This window comes from Oncorhynchus mykiss, chromosome 9 (genome assembly GCF_013265735.2).
Source record: "Oncorhynchus mykiss isolate Arlee chromosome 9, USDA_OmykA_1.1, whole genome shotgun sequence".
Taxonomy (NCBI): domain Eukaryota; kingdom Metazoa; phylum Chordata; class Actinopteri; order Salmoniformes; family Salmonidae; genus Oncorhynchus; species Oncorhynchus mykiss.
In genome coordinates, this window is record NC_048573.1 from 15,263,281 (window position 1) to 15,282,150 (window position 18,870).

The window sequence follows — 18,870 nt, forward strand, 5'->3', positions numbered from 1 at the left end:
GGGGAGTCTCCCCTTTTTGGAGTTTGTGCTACAGGATGCAAATTTCTGTTTGAAAAAGCTAGCCTTTGCTTTCCTGATTAATGTCATCCTTGCCTGGTCTGTGAGTTTTGGTGGGTGGTACTCTCTGGCAAGGTTATTGTGATGGCATATTCTTTCCATTTTTTAATAATGGATTTAATGGTGCTCCGCGGGATGTTCAAATTTTCTGATATTTTTTTATAACCCAACCCTGATCTGTACTTCTCCACAACTTGTCTCTGACCTGTTTGGAGAGCTCCTTGGTCTTCATGGTGTCGCTTGCTTGGTCGTGCCCCTTGCTTAGTGGTGTTGCAGACTCTGGGGCCTTTCAGAACAGGTGTATATTTATTTTTATAAATGTTTTATTTATTTCACCTTTATTTAACCAGGTAGGCCAGTTGAGAACAAGTTCTCATTTACAACTGAGACCTGGCCATGATAAAGCAAAAAGTGCAATGATCTGTAAGCTGCTCTGACAGCTGATGCTTAAAGTTAGTGAGGGAGATATGAGTCTCCAACTTCAGGGATTTTTGCAATTTGTTCCAGTCATTGGCAGCAGAGAACTGGAAGGAAAGGCGGCCAAAGCAGGAGTTGGCTTTGAGGGTGACCAGTGAAATATACCTGCTGGAGCGTGTGCTACAGGTGGGTGCTGCTATTGTGACCAGTGAGCTGAGATAAGGCGGGGATTTACCTAGCAAAGACGTATAGATAACCTGGAGCCAGCCGTAGAAAAATGCTTCTTGAAATTCTCGATTATCGTAGATTTATCGGTGGTGACAGTGTTTGTTAGCCTCAGTGCAGTGGGCAGCAGGGAGGAGGTGCTCTTATTCTCCATGGACTTTACAGTGTCCCAGAACTTTTTGGAGTTTATGCTACAGGATGCAAAAAAAAGTCTGAAAAAGCTAGCCTTTGCTTTCCTAACTGCCTGTGCATATTGGTTCCTAACTTTCCTGAAAAGTTGCATATACTGAGATCATGTGACAGTTCAACTCCTCTCTATAGGTAGGCTGGAGTTTTGGTTTGACGGCTCCGATGTTTACCTCCTCTCTATAGGTAGGCTGGAGTTTTGGTTTGACGGCTCCGATGTTCAACTCCTCTCTATAGGTAGGCTGGAGTTTTGGTTTGACAGCTCCGATGTTCAACTCCTCTCTATAGGTAGGCTGGAGTTTTTTTCATTTCCCGAAAGTGTAGGACACAACTTGTTGATGCTTCGACTCCTGTAAAAATGCCCAAAAATATACACGTGATGTACATACCCACTGGTCAAACACTGGTTGAATCAACATTGTTTCCATGTCAATTCAACCAAAACAATATGTTTGAGGAGATTGAATCAACGTGGAAAAGTGATTGTATTTGCAAAAAATCATCAATGTAAGGGCATTTCAGCTTTTTTTTCACCTAATTTTTCACCTAAATCCAATAGCATGCAGATTTTTGGGGGTTGATTTCATTTTGAATTCACAATAGTTGACAACTGATTGGTGTCTGTGCCCAGTGTGAAGTAGATTCTAAAGAAAAGCGACTTACTTGTTGAACCTGATTGATAAGCATGTGAGGGACTCTATGATAGACATAAAACAAGGCAGTCAGTGATATCTTCTATTATGCACCTAGTACACAAAAGATTGGGTCTGCATTTCAGCTTGAATTTAAATTAAGGGAGCATATATTTATACACAAGGCACTGTGAAATTTGATAGAAATTCAAATGTGTTGTCATTCAATTCCCACTCACCTCTGAAAATATATGTTAAAAGACATCCGAACAGAAATCCTAAGAGCAATTTTATGATCCCGGGGACGCGGTTCTCCCCCTCCACCACCACGTCAGGCTTTGGCTGTTCATCTGAAAACGTAGGGAAAGAAAAAAATAGTATGGTAGCAAGGTAAGAACACAAATAAGGACTCAGATTCCTCGCCCAAAGATTGATGAATACACCAGTTTTTCCTGGTCAGGTCATGTGTTACTGAAATATATACTGGCCCTAGAAATGACTGTACCTTGGCATATCTCCCTCACAACCTTAGAGGCGTTAGTGAGCCCGTTGCTGGCAGTACAGATGAAGATGACATTTCTGTTGGGGCTGTAAGACGCCCAGACAACAGAGGCGTTGGCGTTGGGACTCCCCCTCCAGAAGGAGCCGTCAAACGAAGCTTCTGGCTCCCAAGAAAATCTGGTGTCCTTCACCGAAGAGGAGCACTGAAGAGCCATCACACAGTGTCCGTCCTTCAGAACGCTGAAGACCTTTTGAACACTAGGCTCAACGAGACGCTCTGGACATCAGAAGAGAAACAAAGGAAGGTCTTGTAAATAGATAACACATTTTACATTAGAAAAAAATGCAATGAAATTTGAATGAAGTAGAGATAAAAATGAACACTGAAAATATTTTAAAGAATAGTTTTGCCTATAATAGGCTAGCAAACTAGTGAAATGTACAAAACGTGAAATTCCCAAACTCTGGCGGGTGATTTATGCCCAACGAGTTACATTTTTGGGGACTCTTGACATTTTTGGCTCACTTTGCGCCCCTTGAGGCAAATCTTGTATAGATCTTACAGAGTGCTCCTTTAAAACAGGGCACAGTTGTGACTGAGACTCTTACCTGTCACAGTGAGTGGTACCTTACTGATCTGCTGCTCCCCCTGACTGTGTGTGAGGAGAACAGAGTAAACCAGTTCATCCCCTCTCTGAACATCTCTGATCTCCAAGTCGCCAGACGAGGTGTTGAGACTCAGTCGACTCTTAAACTTCCCGAGCCATTCTGTGTTGCTATTTCTGCTCCTGAATGTTGCGATCCAGGTGTCGTTGTTGTATATGGACCACGTTATCTTGGTGATGTGCCAGGATGGATTGGCTCCAGAGGATAAGGTGACAGACTCTCCCAGGTAGCCAATGGTATCTCCCATCACCACTGAAACATAACAATGAATCTGTTACTGTAATAAAATGTCTGTTCTGATGGTGATGTTTACAGGAATAACTAGATGAAACACATCATTTATATAATAGTAATATAACAGTATATGTTTCTCTTTGGATATAAAATAATCATCATCATCAATATTCTGATGGTATCAACATAAATTACTATATACATTATTAGCTAAATTAATTATTATTCAGCAGAAAAAACTGCAAAGCAGGTTGTATGATAACTGTAAATGAATTGAAACAGGAATAGTATAGATTTAGGACACATAGGACATCATTCACATGACCATGTTTTTTAAATCTGGAACTTTCTCTGAGTTTCCTTTTTCTGTTTCGATCATGTGGTGAGACTTTCGCAATATATATCAAATGGAGGATTTGGTATCTCAACCTTAAACACATTGTATCAGAGCTAGAACAATGTTGTCAAGACACAGAACTCTGTGGCCTTTTGAAAGAAACAGGAAACACATTTTTCCAAATGTATTTGCCTTCTCAAAACCTAAATGCATTCACCCACACTATATTATACTTCAAAATTGCAAATACATTTATCAAAAGAACACGACTTCCTGCAACAGGATGAACGCAACCATACTTATCTCTCGAGTCCAAGCAGACAAAACAGTAGGTTTTAAAAATCCCATTAGATCAATATATATTTTTCTGCAGTCACTAAATCATGATGTTCAAAATTGGAAGTATAACTATTCAAAGGTGCAACATTATGGGAAATGTCTCTCCATTTTATGCACAGATCACCAAACAATGTCATACACATCAAATCAAATGTTATTACTGATTTTTTTTAAAGTATTAAAATAAGAACATTGTGTGCAGGATTCATTCATCGGTATCATCACAATTCAATTCCATGTTTTCAAAACAAAGGCTGGTTTTCTCATAGTTTTGTAGACTTTCCATTGGCATATGGAAACACAATAGAAATAGAATTAGAAAGGTGAATAGAATGGAGCAACACAACTGAATCTTTAGGCCTCAATCCAGACCAAAGCAAAGCTCTATAATAGAAGGTCACAATGTTGGAGATGATGACTTAGGTGAAACCCACAGTTACATATAGGAAACCCAACTCTCTTTTGTTACCTCTTTTGTTAACTAGGCAAGTCAGTTAAGAACAAATTCTTATTTTCAATGACAGTGGGTTAACTGCCTGTTCAGGGGCAGAATGACAGCTTTGTACCTTGTCACCTCGGTGATTTGAACTTGAAACCTTTCGGTTACTAGTCCACCGCTCTAACCACTAGGCTACCCTGCTGCCCCATCTCTTGTCTAGATCTTTCCATATATTGTACATGGTTTGACACTGATGGAATGATTTACAATTCCATGCAGTAATATTTATTTACTGATTGTCGGGAACAGTGAATAAAATTGCACACATTTCTCTTCTGATGAACGCAATGTGTTTATGTTCTGTGATCCAAACACTTAGCAGTGAATTGTGTTTTCAGTTATGACATTCGTATTTAATATTTTGGAAAAGGTGGTATGCAAGTCAGGGACAAAGTCAAGAAACTGATCAGAAGTTCTATACATGTATTTGATCAGTTGATCATTGCTGTTCTGCTATAGATACAGTACGTTAAACGCGATTGAGAAAAACTATAATACTAGATGTGATATGGACAGAGGAAAGTTGACTGTATACCTTGCTGTTTGCTACACACCATCAGTGATGGAAAAAGTACCCAATTGTCACACTTCACCAAAAGTGAATATACCTTCATAGAAAATGACTCAAGTAAAAGTGAATGTCACCCAGTTAAATTCTACTTGAGTAAAAGTCTAAAAGTATTTGGTTTTAAATATTCTCTTAATAAGTGTGTGAATTGGAATAATGTTCTGTCCTGCTAAGCATTTGAAATGTAATAGTACCTTTGGGTGTCAGTGAAAATGTATGGAGTAAAAATGATTTCATTTTCATTAGGAATGTAGTGGAGTAAAAGTTGAAGTTGTCAAAAATATAAATAGTAAAGTACAATACAGATACCCCCCAAAACTACTTAAGTAGTACTTTAAAGTATTTGTACTTAATGAAGTACTTTACACCACTGCACACCATTAGATTTCTTAAAGTGAAAAGGTGACATCATGGTAAGTGCCCTCGTCAGGGTTTGAGGTCAATCCCATTTAAATGTAGGAGATCATTTGAAAGTCCAATTCAAAGATTTTCTTTAAATTCCAGTAATATAATTTCAATTGACATCCTAGATTGAAATGGAATTCACCGCAATCCTGCCTCTTGTAGCTAATTTCTGAAAGATGACAGACAATATCAACAACAACAGACATTTATCAACACTACCAAGCCAAATGGAAAAGTACAGTAAGCAGCCTACCTGATAAGACTGTTAGGAGAGAGAGAACTAAAAGTTCTACACGTATCATCTTCAACAGCACTTTTAAAATGGACCCTGTTCGTCTCTGACATAGCGTCTTACTTATAGCGTCAACTTCCTCTTTCTGCTATTTACAGTGCCTCCAGAAAGTGTTCACACCTCTTTACTTTTTCCACATTTTGTTGTGTTACAGCCTGAATTTAAAATGGATTCAATTGACATTTTGTGTCACTGATCAACACACAATAGCCCATCATGTTAAAGTGACTTTTTTTTTTGGAGTTGCTTTAAAAGATGATATTGAATGGTCTAGTACATTTCTTGTTGTTGCCTAAATCGGCTTTGAAAATCTATGTCAAGACTTAAAAATGTCTAGCAATAATCAAAAAATCAACTTGAAATAGCTTGACGAATTTAAAAAAGAATAATGGGAAAATATTGTACATTTCAACTGTGCAAAGCTTTAGAGACTAATCCCAAAACACTCACAGCTGTAATCGCCGGCAAAGGTGCTTCTACAAAGTATTGACTCAGGGATGTGAATACTTACGGTATGTAAATTAGATACTTATGTATTTAATGTTTTATATATTTGCCAAAACATCTAAAAACATGACTTTGTCATTATGGGGAATTGTGTGCAAGCCAAAAAAAGTAGCGCACACAGTTCTTTGTGAATAAATTATTCCTTAGCATGAACTCGAACTATGAAAATAATTATCAATATCATCCCAATACGAGGCTAGCAGAAACAAAAAGAGGCTCATTTGAGAACTATTCTAGGGCACGTGTTATAAACCTATCAGGCGTATAACAGAAACGTCCCTCTCCCACCCCCCCCCCCCCCCCCCCCCCTTTCACAGTAGTTAACCACAGTCATTTTCTGTTAAAACTTGCACCTGCAAAATGTTCAGTGGAGGAAAAAGTACACAATTGTCCTACTTGAGTAACAGTAAAGATACCTTGATTGAAAATGGCTCAAGTAAAAGTCACCCAGTAAAATACTACTTGAATAAAAGTCTAAAAGTATTTTGGTTGAGTATCAAGGAAGGAAAAAATACAGATACCCCCAAAAACGACTTACTGTAAGGGGTATTTAAAAATACTTTTACTGAAGTACTTTACACCACTGAAAATGTTCACAGAGAGGTGATGACGGCCCAGTGGAGCAGTTGATACACTATTTAAGACCATTTATGTATTAATATTAGCAGAATTGAGAAGTGTTTGAGAAGAGGAAGTAAGTATCTTCTGCGTGACCGGCGTAACACTTCTCGTTTCCACCCCTTTTTCCACAGAACTGACTGACATTTAAACAGCAAATGAATCATGCCCCCACACACCCCCACGCAGAGCTTCCATGACAATGTGGTCTGTAGGGTCTCTCTGCTGACGTGAAACTTCCCTCCTGTTCCAAACAATGTTGAGGTCAACTCTGCTCTCACTAAGAACATACAATACATTGTGAAAGAGCGCGAGAGAGCAAGAAAGAGCGAGAGGGAGAGAGAAAGACAGTCAGACAGAGAGAAACAGGCAGAGAAAGAGACAGAGAGAGGGGGGGAGGGGTTAGGGGACTTTAACAACACCACATAGCATCATATCAAGAGATCATTTATTAAAAAGGCTGTAACAATTTTGTCCTAAAATGATCCAATATTAAAACATTTTTTTCAACTTCAAATGTCTTTACATCACATTGGTCTTAAAAAACAAGGTTAGGGACTTCACTTCGACATGAAATGAAACAAAAAAAAATGCAGCAAAAAATGTAACTTTACAAAACTACATGCATCAGGGTTCATAATGAAATGAAGGTCTAATAAACATACCGTACACATGTAAAAAAAAAAAGGGATCAAACCATTTATTCACAACAGACTACTGTAGCTGTTAGCCGCCAAAAAGGACAAGAACCATTGTGTGTGCAGGACCTATTAGGACTGTTACGGATATTCATCTCAGCCTGTGAATCGAAACAAATCATCAAGCACAATGTTTCCATATTACTCACACCTTAGTCACACCACGCACTCAATACAAGAGGCTGCTGAGGGGAGGACGGCTCATAATAACTGTAATGGAGAGAATGGAAAGGTATCAAATACGGAAACCATGTGTTTGAGGAGTTCGATACTACTCCATTCCAGTCATTACTATGAGCCCGTCCTCCCAAATAAGGAGCCACCAACCTCCTGTGACAACGGTGTTTTTATTATTTTGTACTTCTGTGTTTTGGTCACATGTTCAGAACAGTAGTCATGTGGTACACTATGGCTGGGTCCCAAGTATCGCTCCTTCCTCAAAGATGTCACTTGACTTGTTCACGTCCCTTCCCCGATGTGATGGTATATGAAACTCCCTCTAGCCCATGCCTTTACCAATCCAATGCTTTTAGACTTGTGGGAAGAAGTACAAAATTGCACACTTCAGGAGAAAATAGATGTTATTGGGACGCGCCCCTGTATCTGGAGTTGAGTGGGATTTGGCACAAAGAAACTAATTAATGTCTCATGACAAGTGGTTCTGTTTTCTTGTATCTGTTCCTCCTCCTTCATTATAAAACCAACACTGGAATACAGATAAAAAGTCCAACATAATATTATCCATTAACGTCACAAAAACATTGTATTTCTTATTAAAAAATGTTTTAAAGCCGGTTAGTGTTTCACCTAAACATTCGTCAGCTGTCTCTTGAAGAACCCACAGTAAGCAGATTTAGTCCAATGAAAATAACAGTCCGTTTATTGGTCTATTCAGTGATATTTCAATCACCTGATTGGTTGATGTAGTAGCTGATTTGCAACTACAGTTTTTACTTGAAACTTGACTTTTCTAGTTATTTTTCATACATGTAAGTGTTCCTATTCACATGTATCTGTTCGTTGAGCCTATACTGCTTAACAGCCCATCAGCTTATTGGTTAGTAACATCAGGGGCGCAAATTAGGTATTAGAAGTGGGGGGGACCTAATTATTATTATTATGTTAATTTTTGGTCTGATAAACACTCCAAACAGCCTATTCAACCACTCGGAGGTGTCCGCATGGTCCTAAAGCACACCGTTTCCTCGTTTTGTATCACATTCCTATGATAAAACTGGGGAGCACAAAATGCAATTTCAGAATGTGTGTGTGTATGGGGGGGCATGTTCCCCCGTCCTCAGTGAAAGTTGCGCCCCTGAGTAACATAGTAATGTCAACTTCAATAGGCTGATTGTGAATTTAGTGCAGTTATTGCCAAGGAATGACAAACATACTGGTCCCAATGACTGTAACAAAGTAACACACACACACAGTTAATTAAACAGGACGACCACAGTGGTCTCCCCTCCAGCCCTTGGTGGCAGACGCCACATACATTTCCACTGCTTTGTGTGAAAAGAGATAGCTGTCTAGACAGTGCTACATCTAGGATGCGTCTGAAATAACCCTCCATTCCCTATATAGTGCACTACTTTTGACCAGGGCCCATAGAAAATAGGGTACAAATGTAGTGCACTATATAGGGAATAGGGTGCGTATATATGCTGTGGAATGTAGAACCAAGAAAGTCTACTATGAGTTTTTCTAACCAAAATCCGGGGATTTTGAGAAAACACAGCAATTGAGTTGCGTTGAACAGTCATCATCATCATCATCGTAAAGGGTTTGGGGTGGCTTTAAATCACATAAGGTGGTTATTACATCGTTATAAACAGAGCTATGAGCTGTATTAAGGTCTGTGTAAGTGTAATAACTCCCTAGGACTCTGCACAGTCTTGGTAGCAGTATCAAGCTTACATGGTGTCAACACACTCAGGTCTAGGTGAAGTGTCTGATTGGATGACCCCGGAGTGTCTGATTGGTCAGTTAAAAACAGTAAGAGAGGACCCAGAGAGTTGGGCTCTGAGTAAAATTGAAAATGTGTCACTCTCTCTGTTCCTTTCCCCATCTCATATTCTCTCTACCTCTCTTCATTCTCTCTTTCTTCACCTTTGTGTCTTCTCTCCCTCTCTCGCAGAGGTCAGAGTTGGGCTTTGAGCAAATTTGAAACATAGTCTCTTTTCCCTCACTCGTATCATCTCCTCTCCCACCTCTACCCTTTCATTTCTTGTCTTCTCTCCATTTCTACACAGAGGTCTCCGACTGCAGCCTCATGACGAACTTGTGGCTCTTGGGGTCGATAAACTCCTCCCCCAGGTGGAGGAATGGGAGGGGCGCCACAGTGACGACCAGGGAGAAGTCGAGTCGGCGCAGGGAGAAAACCAGACCCGGGCGCAGGGCGGACGTCACCGGCTCCTCGCTCACCAGGGTCCACTGGCGACCCCTACCATTCTCCCGTTGGTACTGCATGGTAGGGCCTGGGGAGAGGTAGCGCTCTAGAAAGGCCTGAAAGAAACACACAGAGAGAATGAGATAAGACAGTCTGACAGGGTGCCACATCTTGTCATATCGAAAGTGGGGCAACAGCCATGGGTTCACTTTCTCTCAGGGGAATGTTAAGTAGGCTAGATATGATTCATCGAGTGATTCATGCTTATTCTAATCCCGTTATGGTCATGAATACCTCAAGTTGAATATTAGGTCATGTATGGCTGTTATTTTTAGTGGTCATGTCAAGGGTATAGAGATCACATCAAGAGTGTATGAATCTAAGGGGCTGTGTTGTAAGGGGCCATGATGTAAGTGTGTAGGGGTTATATGAAGGGTGTAGGGGCTATATGAAGGGTGTAGGGGCTATATTAAGGGTTTAGGGGCTCACCTTGGGGGTCATGTTAAGGGAGTAGTGGTCAGGTTAAGGGTGTAGTGGCTCACCATGGGGGTCATGTTGTGCGTGATACAGAACTGCAGGTGGTTGATAATGCTCTCCATGCTGTGATAGGGCTGCTGGCGCGTGGTCCTCAGGTACTTCTGCATGGCCCGGGCCATGGGGGCGAAGATGGCCTGAGCCGCCTCCCGGGGGTCCATCACCTCACGGGGGTGTTTGGGGGACGAGGCGGCCGGCTCGTCGTCCTGGAGACGCTTGATGTGCGTGAAAGCCTCCTCTACCGCCACCACCAGCCTGGGAGGAGGTAGGGCATGTGTTATGGATGTGACGTTTTAGACTGGCATACACTTCCTGTATGCCTTGTCTTGGGGGAACCAATGGCAGCCTTTTTAAGCATAAATGGCAAGTTTTAAGTAGTGCCAGCCCTGTCTGACAAGCTCAGTGTCTCTCCTCTCCTCACCTGGCCTTGCGCTTGCGGACTCTGCGCTCCATCTCTGCCTCCTCGTAGTAATACTCGTTGTGGGAGTTGTCTCTCCTTCGGGCCGCCGCAGCGATCATCGCTCTGGACTGACCTGTCGAGTTATTGGTGCTGTTCTCTGGAGGATAAATCACGATCAAGAAAAAAGCAATCAACATTTTAAAAAATGTGCTATTCATTGAGCAAAGAAATGGCGTCACTATTGGAAGACAATAAAGACAGGGGTGAAAAGTGACTGAGGGAGAAAAGGGATGAGAGGAGGAGACGAGGAGAGAAGGAAGGATAGTGTCGAGTCTTACCTTCTCCCAGAGTGTAGACTTTGAAGCCAGAAGTCTTCTTAGAGAGGATGGACTTGGGCAGGTTGAGGAGAGCAGGGTTGTAGACTGGGAAATCACTGTAGTACTGGTCCAGCACCCACACTGCTGCTCTCTGGATACTGGAGAGAGAGACACACGGGAACCTTTAATGACCTGCCATTACTATTTCAAAATGTGTTTTATTCATTTAACTAGGTAAGTCAGTTAATAACACATTATTATTCATTTGACCTACACCGGCCAAACTGGGACAACTGTGCGCCACCCTACGGGACTCCCAATCAATAACTAGTGGAGCAAACACAACCTCTCCCATTGCACCATACTCATGAGTGCTTTCCAAATAGCTTGATGCAACCTAAACACTCACCATACAAATGACACACATATGCAAATAGCCCCAACAAACAGGCTGATGAGGTAATGCAGGTTTCAGTTCAGCTGACTGAATGATGCTAACGGTCTCTGAAACTAACACCAAAGCTGAGATTATGGTATGAAACATGCAAATTAACACCCCAAAAAATAGCACCTGCAGATACAGGAAACCCACACTAACACACTAAAACACACACATCAACAAACTCACATTCCATGCTTTATGAAAAACTACACATGCACAAACAACATTTATGAAACGTCACAAACACACCCACCTGAGGTGTCCCACATTGTAGAAGTGACTAGCCCCGTCTGTGGTGCGCACCATCTTGAGGCAGAAGGCAGGCTGCAGGTGTCTGACCTCCAGCAGCACTAAGGCCAGGTACTGGATGAAGAGCAGGGCGTCCACCAGCGACGCCGCGTACCCCACGATACCCCTGTAGTCCCTCTCCCGGGGCTCCAGCACGCGCACGCCGTAGAACAGCCAGTAGGACGCTACAAAGAGGAACACGAGCGCCAGCAGCAGGCAGCGGAAGACGTAGAGGCGGGGCAGGGTGGCGCCCGGCGGGCGCAGGAACAGAGCCCAGGTGGAGATGAGGAGGACCAGGAGTTTGAAGGCCAGTGAGACGTAGAGGCCCTCGCAGGGCGTGCCGCAGGGCTCCAGGGACTCACGCCACAGCAGCTGGGGCAGAGCCAGGAAGGCCAGGGGAGTGACCAGGGCGAAGAGGCCCAGGACGGCGCCCAACGCAGGGCCCAGGAAACGACGGCATTCCAACGGGGAGGACTCCTCGAGCTCCTTGGAGACGCGGGTCAAGTCCTCGTTAGAGACGCTGTGTTCTGACGTGCCAGTCTGCACAGTGGTGGTCTCACCCCAGTTATCGTCCTGGAGTAGAGAGAGGTAGAGAGAGAGAGAAAGAGCGAGAGAGATTATTTGAGCATATGTTTGGAGGTCATAGGGAGAGGAAATATTACCTGAACAAATGAAACAAGAGGATAATGAGAAGGAGACAGATTAGAGAAAGACAGAGAGAAAGTCAAGTAAAGGTGGAGGATGACAGAATACAGACAGATAGATTGGTCAGGGTAGTGATGGGAAATGTATTGTAGGAAAGGACTGAACTCTGACCCTGTCATCTCCACGGGTGGACTCTGTGTCCAGTAGAGGCTCTCCGGGGGCCTGGATGGTGACTGACTTGTCTCCACGACTACTGCCGTCTCTGCTTTTGGAGCGGTGCCTGTCCCGCCTATCCCTGAAGATCACACACAGAGACAAAGGGTTAACCCTAAAACAGGTCCTACTTCCTAGAGGTTAACCAAACCCCATCGTCTAAAATATCACACACACTCAAAGCTTCTATAACGTAGGATATGTGGTCACACGCAAGTTAAAGTGCATTTACAAGAGACTGAGTGTGTGTGTGTGTTCTGAGTGTACAAAACATTCCTAATATTGAGTTGCACCCCCCCTTTTCCCCCAGAACAGCCTCAATTCGTCAGGGCATGGACTCTACAAGGTGTTGAAAGCGTTCCACAGGGATGCTGGCCCATGTTGACTCCAATGCTTCCCACAGTTGTGTCAAGTTGGGTGGATGTCCTTTGGGTGGTGAACCATTTTCACCACGGGACACTGTTGAGCTGTAAAAAACCCAGCAGCGTTGCAGTTTTGACACAAACCTGGCACCTACCCGTTCAAAAGCACGTCAATCTTTTGTCTCACCCTCTGAAGGGCACACATACACAATCCATGTCTCAATTATCTCAAGGCTTAAAACTCCTTATTTAACCCGCCTCCTCCCCTTCAATAAGTGTAGATGAAGTGGATTTAACCAGGGACATCAATAAGGGATCATTGATTTCACCTGGGAAGTCTATATCATGGAAAGTGCAGGTGTTCTTAATGTTTGCTACACTCAGTGTATATATCATGTATGTGTTACCCACCTGTGCTTCCTGGAGCTGCGGGAGTGCGAGGACTTATAAGAGTAGCCTGAATACTGCGACTCGTTGTCCATGTCGGAGGCCGGTGGGCGGGGTTTGCCCCTGTGGGTCCCTCCTCCCCCCGTGCCGCGCTCCCCGGCTCCGCCCAGCTGACTCTTGCGGTGGCTGATGGACTTGGAGGAGAGGGCAAGAGGCAGGCGGAGGAGCTCAACCTTACTCCTGAGGGAATCTATCTTGGAGGCCGGAGGAGAGGGGGAGGACAGACCTGACGGCAGGAGGGAGAGGAAGAGCAAAGGGAGAGAGAAGGAGGGGAGAGAGGGGGGAGGAAGAGATATAAAACTGTTTATTCATCAAATCACACTTTATTTGTCACATGGGACGAATAAAACAAGTGTAGACCTCACCGGGAAATGATTACTTACACGCCCTTTACCAACAGCGCAGTTCTAGAAGAGTTAAGAAAATATTTGCCAAATAAAGTAGAAGTAAATTTTTTTTTAAAGTAACACAATAACGAGGCTGTATACAGGGGGTACCGGTACTGAGTCAGTGTGCGGGTGTACAGGTTAGAGGTAATTTGTTCATGTAGGTAGGGGTGGAGTGACTATGCATAGATAATAAACAGTGAGTAGCAGCAGTGTACAAAACAAATTGGGGGTCAATGTAATCATGATTAATTGTTCAGCAGTCTTTTGGCTTGGGGGTAGAAGCTGTTAAGGAGCCTTTTGGTCCTAGACTTGGCGTTCCGGTACCGCTTGCTGTGCGGTAGCAGAGAAACAGTCTATGACTTGGGTGACATAATTTGAACATTTTATTACCATGTAATGTATTTTATTACCATGTTAGTAGTCCTATCAGATAGGCAGGCTGTCACAACAGGACTGAAGGGAAGGTCGTGGAAAACACCAGACGCCAAAGGGATGTAACGTTGATATAGCGCTCTTTAAATAGGATTCCACACAACAATGTCTGTCTGGGAGAGTGTCATGAAACAACTCAGTGAGTTGTCAGCTTGCTTTCGTCCGATAAATTAGGATTATTTCACAGCCTGTGTCACAAGACACACATGGAAGGAAGGATGTTCCATCATTGGGAGCTGGGTTAGAATAAGAGTTGGGTTAAAATGAAGTCCTTTCTCGAAGCAGCTGAAGAAGCCTCACGATGAAGTTGTGGAAGGACTTCAGAGGTTTTACCTCTATGGTATCCCCCTGTGGTACAAGCCCAATATTACCCCTCATACGTTAGTTCAGATGGAAAATACACACCATTTAACAGCAACAAATTAGTTTCACCAAGCTGACAGGAGCTTGTTACTGCCTTTCATATTCCTGTTTGTGCATGCACTACACACACACACACACACACACACTAGAAACACACACAGACACTGCATTCCCCTACCATCCCCTGTGGTCTCCGGGGCAACAGAGCTTGGCTATTACTATGGGGATGAATGAGAGACAATGGGTGAGGGGATGGGGGCTTGTTGCCATGGTGACCTGACTATCAACTACCCACCCTCTCTCTCCCTTGCCTCTTCGTCTAAAAGAACTCGATCAGAAACACTTTTTTCCCCATTTCGATTCCGCTAGAATGTGTTGCAAAGACCAATGTCCAATGCCATTTTAGCTGGACCAGTATGTCTCTCTCTTGTCAGAGAGGCACTGATTCCTAATGTGATAATGTGTAGTGAATAACCACCTCTGCACTCTATTTCTGTCATTCTCACTCCAATTCACTCAGCTGTTTATGGGACCACATAATAGGTTTCATGTGAGAGTAAGACATGAGCTCCCTGGTTAAAAACACACACACACACACTATTCATACAAATGCCAATGACATTAGCTAGAATTCGACACAGGGTTTGTAGAGGCCTAAGAGGCATGATGTGAGTTACGACCAAACCATTTGAAGAGCAACAAGAACAATGTGAGGCCTTTTGCAGAACCACCTACCCAGAAAAATAAACTGTGTGCCCAGGCATTTTAACCATTGAATGAAATCGCTGAAGAAGAATGAAACGCTTATAAGCGACAGCAACCCACATCTAAAAACAGACGTGGCCATGTATCACTCCCAGGGGAATAGGGTTGTTTTAAGAAGAACTGACCTACACGAACCTAGCAGGAACCATAGGTCTAATCAAACTAATCACAACAGACAGCTTCAGAAACAGAAGGATGCTAGGAAGTTATACATTGGGATATTAACATTGCTAACAGAGGGTGTAAGTTAATAGTAATGTCAGCCGTAAAGGTTATTATAACTTGAGGATGCCTGGAGCACCATTACTGAGTTCAATCAGAGTTCACCCTCTGAACTGTTTAGAGCAGCTGGCATTGCTTCCCAAGCAGCAAGGTATTATTGTGATGGGTGTGTGGTCATGGGTGTGTGTTGTAGCCTATTGAGGACATTACATGCACTATTATTCTCCATTTCCTCTGACCCATTTAACACCAAACACCTTCATTTGACCTTTATTTAACTAGGGAAGTCAGTTAAGAACAAATTCTTATTTTCAATGAGGGCCTAGGAACAGTGGGTTAACTGCCTTGTTCAGGGGCAGAACGACAGATTTTTACCTTGTCAGCTCGGGGATTCGATCTTGCAACCTTTCGGTTACTAGTCCAACGCTCTAACCACTAATAGCTGCCGTATTAATGCAACAACACAAGTCTAGAACCCAACCACCAGTTTGTGGGACTAGTGAGCGTGGAATATTGTGTGTTGTAGGTTGTGTGTGTGTGTGTGTGTTCCAGCTCTCTGCAACCATTTGACTGTAGGTTCCTGATTTAGACAACACACAAATGCTCTGAGTGTTCCATCTGAAAGCTTAACAGCCTGTGACTTCAAAACACTTCAAGATTGTTTTATGGGCTAAAAACAACCAAATGTAGGTTATTTGGTAACCCAGCACTGGTTAAATAGTAGACAGAACATGTTATTTTGACCCAGCCAGCTGGGTTGCATTGGGATTACCCAAACATGGGTTCATTTGACCTTCAGTTGGGTATTTTTACTCTCACGCTGGGTTGACCTAGCAGCTGGGTCTTTTTTAATATAACCCTTAGGTTCTGTTCAGGAGGCGTGACTTATTAAGGCTGCGTCTTTCAGCTAGCTCTTATCGGTCATCCGTAGAGGTAATTGTCATTCCCGTTCATCATGTTAAGTTTACATAGTGCAAATGCAGACTTTATTATTATTTTACACATTATGGTACACCACCTTATTGCATCCCAACAATAGGCTTTTAGGGAATTCATACACTTCTGTAAGGATCATTAAAAACGTAAATGTTCAACCTTAGCATATGAAAACTATACAACAGAACAGATGAACAGGAATGACATTTAGTCTCATGGGTGGCTAAAAATAATTATCTGAAAGCCACGCCCCTACTAAATTAGGCCTCCAATCTTCTGATCTTACCTGCTGGGTCATATCTCAATAACCTAGCAGTTTTTTTTTTTTTAAAGAAAACAACCTAACTAAGTGACCCAACACCTGCAACCCAGCAGTTAGGTCAACCAAACAAACCAGCTTTTTTTGTGTGTGTAATAGGCTTTAAAAGTTCTACAGTCCCAGGTGGCACTGCTGTGTCTGAATGCCTGCGGCTCCCATCCCTTCCACAGGCCTAGATGAAAGCCTCGGTGAGGTAGTCGGGATCTGGGGGGTGGCGCCGCCTCGGCACAGAATAACTAAATTAATCGACCCACAGGCTTCATGGGGCCTATCCATTACGCACCGGCTCATTCCTCTGGTTGACACAATGAGCCGCATGAAACTCAGACACGCAGGAATTACGAAAGGGTGAGGATAACCTATTTTACTGTAAACCTATTATTGGTGTTTACCCAAAATATTACGTTTCTCAGTAAAGGTTAATACGAGGCGACATGTCAAACCTCGTCTTGAAATAATGTATCAAGTCTCACGCCCATGCAGCAGCACGGAGATGTGGGTTGTCGATACAGATTTTAGGGGACTAGGCTACATTGAGTCTGGTTGGAAAACCACAGCATGCTGCATTCATCAACAAACTACTCTAAACCAGTTTTATACATGTGCGCATATTTGGCACACGTACGTAAAAGTGCAATTTGGGTGGAGCACTTAATGTTGTTGCCTGGAGACATGCAATTCAAACTCATGAGATTCAAATCTGACATTACTTTCTGACAGAACCGCAAATCAAGCCAGATTGGCGCATTACCTGTAAAACAATGTCGACGGATGAAGTTATAATTAAATATGCAAATAAATTGGCCAATTGTCCTTTCCATCAATGCCACTTCATTAATCATAAACAACCAGCCAGCAATTCAAGGACTTGAATTGAAATATTAACGGTCTCAGTGCTTTAGAGGCAGTGAATGACAAACCTGGCAGGAGAAAGAGAATGTTTTAATGAATTTTAACAAAAAAATCTAAACACTCCGAGCAGTTCAGAAAGCTTACCTTTATTTTCAAATGTGCTACCCAAATTGGTAAAAAGGGAATTGTAGCCAAAAAATCTCGACACAAAGAAAATCCCAAACAGTGATTCAAATCAGGCGGCTGGGATGTACACATATCCACATTCAGTTTCCTTCCCAACAGCACCTTCCAGGGACGAAGGGTTTGTAACTTAATCGCTCTTCAAATACGATATCATTTTCTCAACTGAAAATCATCCAGGCTATACAAAAGACATGAGACGCATCCCATTCTCGGTTTCTGCATCTGTTCTTCGCTGGGAGCCCCGCTGCGTGTGTGAATACGGACATTCATCACCGAGAGGGGTGCGCAAGACAGTTAAACGCTCCACATGATACGCAAAGCTTTTGTGTTACATTAATAATCACATAATAAAATTCATAGAGAAAATCCAAGTGTATGTTATATCAGGTAAATTATATCAATTCCACTTCGCAGTTATGCGAAGTCAAAATATATTGCGCTTTTGTTCTGTGGTTCCATTTAATGGCAAAACAATGCCGCCGGGTATGGGACAAACGCTCGCTCCCCTATCCAAAGGGCGAAAATCCGCTACAAGGTCCCTTCAGCCACAGTTTTTATTTTGGTTTCTGTGTCCTAGTATGGAAACGGTTACCCTCTGTCTTTCTGGATAACTAGGATTCGATTAGTTTTTCATTCATTCAAACCCCTCTTGCTCTTTGCTTAAAATCAATGGCCGGCCTCCCTCCACTCACTGGAGTCCTCAACAACGACGCTCCGCCTCCTTACTCCTCCACCGCCCCCTCTCTATCTCTCTCTCTCCTCCTCCTGGTTCTGATAATTCTCACCTTCACTTTCGCTGGTAGACGAGGCGAGTGCACGGCATAATCCTTGCTCCCATTTCACCTCTATGAAGACAATCACAGGACTGCAGTTTGTCCAATGAGTTTTACTACAGACGCTTAGACCTAATCCCCCCCAAACTGTCCGTTTCATTTAAAGCTGCCTCTGACCCGTGGATGCTCCTCAATTTAGCAAACCTAACAGATGTAGGCCTATTCCACGTATTCTGTGCTCCAGAATTAGGCCTATGACCCAAAACCCTACACTTATTTATTAATTACATGTCCGAGCTCTTGAATGTAACCGAATATGAATTTGGAAAGACATATAGATAGGGCTCAACGCATGTGCAGCAGTGCATTGAATGCGATTTCTCATGCGTCAGTTGTAGTGCAACAACACCTGTGC

General features: G+C 42.9%; 2 protein-coding genes across 6 annotated transcripts; both read right to left on the minus strand.

Annotated features, from left to right (window-relative positions):
• Positions 1–885: 885 nt before the first annotated feature.
• Positions 886–5,442, minus strand: LOC110531572. Of its 3 annotated transcripts, XR_005053187.1 has the most exons (7): positions 5,320–5,442; positions 2,628–2,936; positions 2,023–2,295; positions 1,757–1,867; positions 1,549–1,582; positions 1,059–1,235; positions 946–1,007 (listed from the first exon to the last, which is right to left on the minus strand). XR_005053187.1 is itself a non-coding variant. In XM_021614811.2 (6 exons), the coding sequence occupies exons 1-6, from the start codon at positions 5,366–5,368 to the stop codon at positions 1,157–1,159; spliced, it is 855 nt and encodes a 284-aa protein (XP_021470486.2). In that variant the 5' UTR covers positions 5,369–5,442; the 3' UTR covers positions 887–1,156. The 3 variants fall into 3 exon arrangements, 2 of the variants coding, with proteins under 2 accessions (XP_021470488.2, XP_021470486.2); XM_021614811.2 differs by having other exon boundaries at positions 887–1,235; XM_021614813.2 differs by lacking the exon at positions 1,549–1,582 and having other exon boundaries at positions 886–1,235.
• A 1,467-nt stretch (positions 5,443–6,909) lies between these two features.
• On the minus strand, positions 6,910–18,591 carry LOC110531571 (vang-like protein 2). Of its 3 annotated transcripts, none has more exons than XM_036987407.1 (8): positions 18,468–18,591; positions 13,183–13,444; positions 12,368–12,491; positions 11,517–12,124; positions 10,843–10,979; positions 10,526–10,661; positions 10,113–10,359; positions 6,910–9,686 (listed from the first exon to the last, which is right to left on the minus strand). In XM_036987407.1, the coding sequence occupies exons 2-8, from the start codon at positions 13,251–13,253 to the stop codon at positions 9,426–9,428; spliced, it is 1,584 nt and encodes a 527-aa protein (XP_036843302.1). In that variant the 5' UTR covers positions 13,254–13,444; positions 18,468–18,591; the 3' UTR covers positions 6,910–9,425. The 3 variants fall into 3 exon arrangements, with proteins under 3 accessions (XP_036843302.1, XP_021470484.1, XP_021470485.1); XM_021614809.2 differs by lacking the exon at positions 18,468–18,591 and adding an exon at positions 17,641–18,386; XM_021614810.2 differs by lacking the exon at positions 18,468–18,591 and adding an exon at positions 14,018–15,636.
• Between the last annotated feature and the right edge of the window lie 279 nt (positions 18,592–18,870).

Excerpts from the sequence above, each read along its gene's own strand:
- LOC110531572 (XM_021614811.2), bottom strand. The coding sequence starts at position 5,368 with ATGATACGTGTAGAACTTTTAGTTCTCTCTCTCCTAACAGTCTTATCA. Across the intron at positions 2,296-2,627 it reads GGTACCACTCACTGTGACAG|AGCGTCTCGTTGAGCCTAGT; the intron begins GTAAGAGTCTCA and ends TCTGATGTCCAG. Across the intron at positions 1,868-2,022 it reads TGTGAGGGAGATATGCCAAG|ATGAACAGCCAAAGCCTGAC; the intron begins GTACAGTCATTT and ends CTACGTTTTCAG.
- LOC110531571 (XM_036987407.1), bottom strand. The coding sequence starts at position 13,253 with ATGGACAACGAGTCGCAGTATTCAGGCTACTCTTATAAGTCCTCGCAC. Across the intron at positions 12,492-13,182 it reads CGCAGCTCCAGGAAGCACAG|GGATAGGCGGGACAGGCACC; the intron begins GTGGGTAACACA and ends TGTGATCTTCAG. Across the intron at positions 9,687-10,112 it reads CGCACAACATGACCCCCATG|GCCTTTCTAGAGCGCTACCT; the intron begins GTGAGCCACTAC and ends TGTTTCTTTCAG.